The sequence below is a fragment of the Protomyctophum bolini genome (assembly GCF_963924005.1).
Source record: "Protomyctophum bolini genome assembly, chromosome: 20".
NCBI classification, from domain to species: domain Eukaryota; kingdom Metazoa; phylum Chordata; class Actinopteri; order Myctophiformes; family Myctophidae; genus Protomyctophum; species Protomyctophum bolini.
Window position 1 is genome coordinate 21,939,609 of NC_137881.1, and position 4,817 is coordinate 21,944,425.

Below are 4,817 nucleotides of genomic sequence, written 5' to 3' on the forward strand. Positions count from 1 at the left end.
ATCATCAAAAATGATGAAAAACGTCTGCTATAGTATGCCGTACGATATACGCTATGCCCATGGTCCAAAATGATGAGAAACGAGGATAACTTTTTTTTCAAAATTTCAAAAAACATGGGCTATAACCCATCGTTTTTTTCATTTTTGTCAAATCATCAAAAATGATGAAAAACGGCGCGCTATAGTATGCCGTACGATATACGCTATAGCCCATGGTCCAAAATGATGAGAAACGAGGATAACTTTTTTTTCAAAATTTCAAAAAACATGGGCTATAACCCATCGTTTTTTTCATTTTTTCATTTTTGTCAAATCATCAAAAATGATGAAAAACGGCGCGCTATAGTATGCCGTACGATATACGCTATAGCCCATGGTCCAAAATGATGAGAAACGAGGCTAACTTTTTTTTTCAAAATTTCAAAAAACATGGGCTATAACCCATCGTTTTTTAAATTTTTAAATTTTTGTCACATCATCAAAAATGATGAAAAACGTCTGCTATAGTATGCCGTACGATATACGCTATAGCCCATGGTCCAAAATGATGAGAAACGAGGATAACTTTTTTTTTCAAAATTTCAAAAAACATGGGCTATAACCCATCGTTTTTGTCATTTCGTCATTTTTTTCAAATCCTCAAAAATGATGAAAAACGGCGCGCTATAGTATGCCGTACGATATGGGCTATAGCCCATGGTCCAAAATGATGAGAAACGAGGATAATTTTTTTTTTCAAAATTTCAAAAAACATGGGCTATAACCCATCGTTTTTGTCATTTCGTCATTTTTTTTAAATCTTCAAAAATGATGAAAAACTGCGCGCTATAGTATGCCGTACGATATGGGCTAGATACTGGTGATACTTCGACGGGGCGACAGCAGACGGCTGACAAATCCGATTTGCTTGTCAGAGCCTTAGGACCATCTGTCCACACTGTTATGCCCCCATCACCTGGTCCTTGGTGAGTTTGACCTCCATGGCCTGGCACTCTGCGTTGACCACACTCCTCACCTCCCTGGGACTCAGTGGGTCCAGGTGCAGGGTGGGCCACAACCTGGGCAGGCACACACACACAACCATTTACAATTAAAGACGGATTTATACTTTGTCTTATGGCGGTATCGCGCATCTAAAATCGCCGTTCAATAACCTCACAACACGCACAAGTTGTGAGCTTGTAGATTAGCCATTGTGAGCATGTGATACCGACATGCAACGGAGCATTAATTGACTAACTACGCGCCCACTAATGGCACGCATATACCATACACGTCCCGTACTTTATTACATGAAAGCAGTGCTTTTTCCCACAGATGAAGAATAAATAAAGGCTCGTCTGTTGTTGTTTTTTTCCGAACCCAGCGCTTTGTTGAAGTTAACAATTACAAAAGTAAAGACTGCAACTCAAGGGGCTTATCCTTTAGTGAAATGTTTTAATACATTTCAAAATGAAATAAAAGCAATAACACAGCATACCTGCTCTGCTGTACGGTGAAATATAGTCACTGTAGGGTCAACATATCTCACAGTATAGTACCCGCTCTTGTACTGTACGTTATTGCTTGTTCAGAAAGGTATTTAGATATGGAAGCATTGGAACAGATAACAGGATACACATGCTGGATGCGATTGCACGTAGCTTCATTGACAACAACTGAATATTTGATGATAGATACGTGGTCTATTTTCTGATGTGTCTCACCTCCAGGCCTGAGGACATGTTTCCACATTGACAGACACCACCACTCTCACATTGACGGGCAGAGGGTCAATCAGCCACTTCATGTGCCTTTCAGCTTGCTGGAAGCAAAAGAGAAAAGCCTTGTGAATGTCTGCTTCATGTGACTGTTTGACACAGTGGTTCTCAACCTGTGGGTCGGCCTGGGGGTCCCCACATGATTTTGGGGGGGGTCAGATCATTGTCAATAAATTGACAAGTTAAGTACTTTTAAGATTTTTAATTCCTAAAAGAAATCGAAACAAAAGATTGGTCAAACATTGGCCAAATTTTATAATCATGAAAGAGAATTGTGAAACTATATATTCTATTTATCTGTGGACCGGGTCAAACTAAAAGTAATGCCTCAACTCCTACTATTCCCAAGTGCTTGTCAGGGTGGATGTCCCCAGTTCAAATATGATTATTTGGGGGGTCCCCAGTTCAAATATGATTATTTGGGGGGTCCCCAGTTCCCCGAGTTCAAATGTGATTACACATGATTATTTTGGGGTGGCCCAGTTCAGAATTTGGGCCGGTCGCGGCCTGAAAAGGTTGAGAACCGCTGGTCTATCGTGGGTTCCAGCAGTACGGTGTACTGTACCTGTGTCTGGTCGATGGAGTCGATGATGATGATGATGTTTCCATGGTGGCGTGCCGACAGTCTCTCCAGCCAGCGTGGGAACTCCTCCAGGATCTTACTAGGCTCCATGGACAGACCTGAGATGGACCAGAAGTGCTGCAGCAACTATGAGACAACAATCAATCAGACAAGAAAAAAAACCTGTCATTAAAATAATAATAATAAATAATAAAAAACAAACAATGAAATCCAGCGATATACGTTTCTGCCCGACAGCGCCAAATGTATACAGTATGTTAACCTTGACAGAATGCTGAGCTTGACTCTGTGGGAACTGAAGGCCACCTTACCTTGACAGTGAGGCGTTTGATGATCAGAACGGGCTCTGAGCTGGTGGACAGAGGCCGGCCAACAAAATGATAGAGGAATAAAGTGTTGGGGGCCTGCTTCTGCTGAAGTTCAATCCTGCAGGACATTACACAGCAGTCAATGGGGGATGCTGCTAAATTATTTTACCATTTAAAAAAAGCTATATGTATGGGTGGGAGTGGGTAAATAACCTAAATTAAACTTTTAGAGATGTTGAATTATGAGGACAGTGACTCCCGCTTCCCACATAAAAAGGACACACAGTTTTGGCAAGCAGAGGGTCGAACCAGCGACCTTCCAATTCACAGTTGTTCTTTTTGTTTTTTCTTAATAATAAAGTTGGTTCCCTTTATTTTACGTAAATCGACTTAGAAAAGCACTATATAAATCTGAGCTACTATAAACAAGTCAAGTCTGCCTGTGGGGACGCAACCTACTGTATATTAACAGTCATTTGGATGGTGAAATACAGTAGTTGTTACCATTTGGAGAGCAGGAGAGACTTCCCTGAGCCTGGACCTCCAGACACCAGCAGTGGAGGGGTTGGCGGAGGGGCTGCCACCATGTCATTAAGACGATCTATATACTGAGAGGACAGGAAGAAATCATTTAAATCTGCATTCCGTACGTTGTATGCCCTCCCTGACAGTGAGACATTATACAGATTGGTTAAAATAACATTTTATCAATTGGAAGAACTTTCAGATTGCATTGATTAGTGACTGAGATGTGAGAGACGTGGTTAAGGACATCAGGAGGGAATGTGCCCTACCTTCTGGAAGCCTAGTTGAGAGCAGCTGGTGCTGCAGGCCTGCTGGTAAGCTTAAATCTGCTCCTGCTCGTCATGCAGGTCCCACAGCACGTCGCCCGAGTCTTCCTCGTGTCCCTCGTCTATGCCCGAGTCCGCGGAGTCCACGTCTGTCCCCTCCAGGCCCAGCAACTCCTAAAGCAGTGACAGAGACGATATCTAAAAATATCTATACGCTCACAGTGGCTATTCTTTTTGCTGTTTTTGTGCATCACTGTTGTATGACAAACACATGAGGATTCTGCCCAACGGCAATGACATAATACTGTTTTATACCTGCTTGACGACTTTCTCCAGCTGGGCGTAAATCAAGGCTGCTCCATCCTCTGGGGAACCACTATGATCCACCACCTACAGTAGGTGAATGTACACATCATATCATAGTATACAGAAAGGCTGTGTATCAGGGGTCATCAACATGTCCGTACAGTGTACACGGATAAATGTGTCCGTGGCAAGACTTCCGAGGGAACTCTTAGATTTTGATGGTGTTCTCATTATGGCAAAGATGTCCAAGCCAGCCATGTAGGAGTGGCTGATGTGAAAGAATCCAATGAATTCTGCACTTGAACATCTGCAAAGTTACACTTGAACACAGACACACGCATGCGCGCACACACACACGCACACACACCTTGACTTTTGCTGCTTTGTCAGCTGCATTGACCCTCTCCAGCAGCTGCCTGGTGGATCCAGTGAGAGGCTGGTCTCCAGTCCTGAGATACAGCACCAGGGGGCAGCCATCCGGGTTCTTCACAAAGGCCTCCTCACTATCCTCCACCACAGAGCTACACACACACACACACACACACACACACACACAGTTTATATCAGTGAGGATTGCAGGGCCTGTATGAACAGTTTTGGATACCCTGACAGGCTACTTTTCTACAGGGGTTGAACCGGTTCCGCCTAATTTGGAATCAATTTAGAGAGTTTTCACTGAAAATGAATTGGTTCAGAATCCTAAAAGTTTAGAACTGGAACGAAAAACATACTTGTTTTTTCTTTCTCTGAACTGGGAACCAAGGAGGACGTGTCACTATTCTACAGGTTGGAAGATGCCGATGCGATATAAAACAGTGGCAAAATGAAGCAAGCAAAAAATAAACTGAAACTGTAACTACCATTGATGATTGAATTTTCCCCCGTCGATAGTTATCATCACTATCAAAAGGATAAATGCAAGAAAGCCAACAGCTTTTGTGTGTGTGTGTGTGTGTGTGTGTGTGTGTGTGTGTGTGTTTCGTGTACACAAGAGACAATGGGTACATAACACACATCAGATACAGATTTCCATTGCAAAACGATACATAGTCAATGTTGCCGTTTTAAT

At 42.7% G+C, this 4,817-nt stretch overlaps 1 protein-coding gene and 1 long non-coding RNA gene across 2 annotated transcripts; both read right to left on the reverse strand.

Annotated features, from left to right (window-relative positions):
* Positions 1-940: 940 nt before the first annotated feature.
* Positions 941-3,487, reverse strand: LOC308335256 (nephrocystin-3-like; the record flags this gene model as incomplete). Its single annotated transcript, XM_080792274.1, has 6 exons — positions 3,446-3,487; positions 3,156-3,259; positions 2,655-2,769; positions 2,326-2,469; positions 1,707-1,804; positions 941-1,058 (listed from the first exon to the last, which is right to left on the reverse strand). The coding sequence occupies exons 2-6, from the start codon at positions 3,236-3,238 to the stop codon at positions 941-943; spliced, it is 558 nt and encodes a 185-aa protein (XP_080648400.1). The 5' UTR covers positions 3,239-3,259; positions 3,446-3,487.
* A 14-nt stretch (positions 3,488-3,501) lies between these two features.
* Positions 3,502-4,188, reverse strand: LOC308335472. The gene is made up of 3 exons (XR_013966015.1): positions 4,116-4,188; positions 3,758-3,832; positions 3,502-3,616 (listed from the first exon to the last, which is right to left on the reverse strand). It is a non-coding gene; the product is annotated as an uncharacterized lncRNA (long non-coding RNA).
* Between the last annotated feature and the right edge of the window lie 629 nt (positions 4,189-4,817).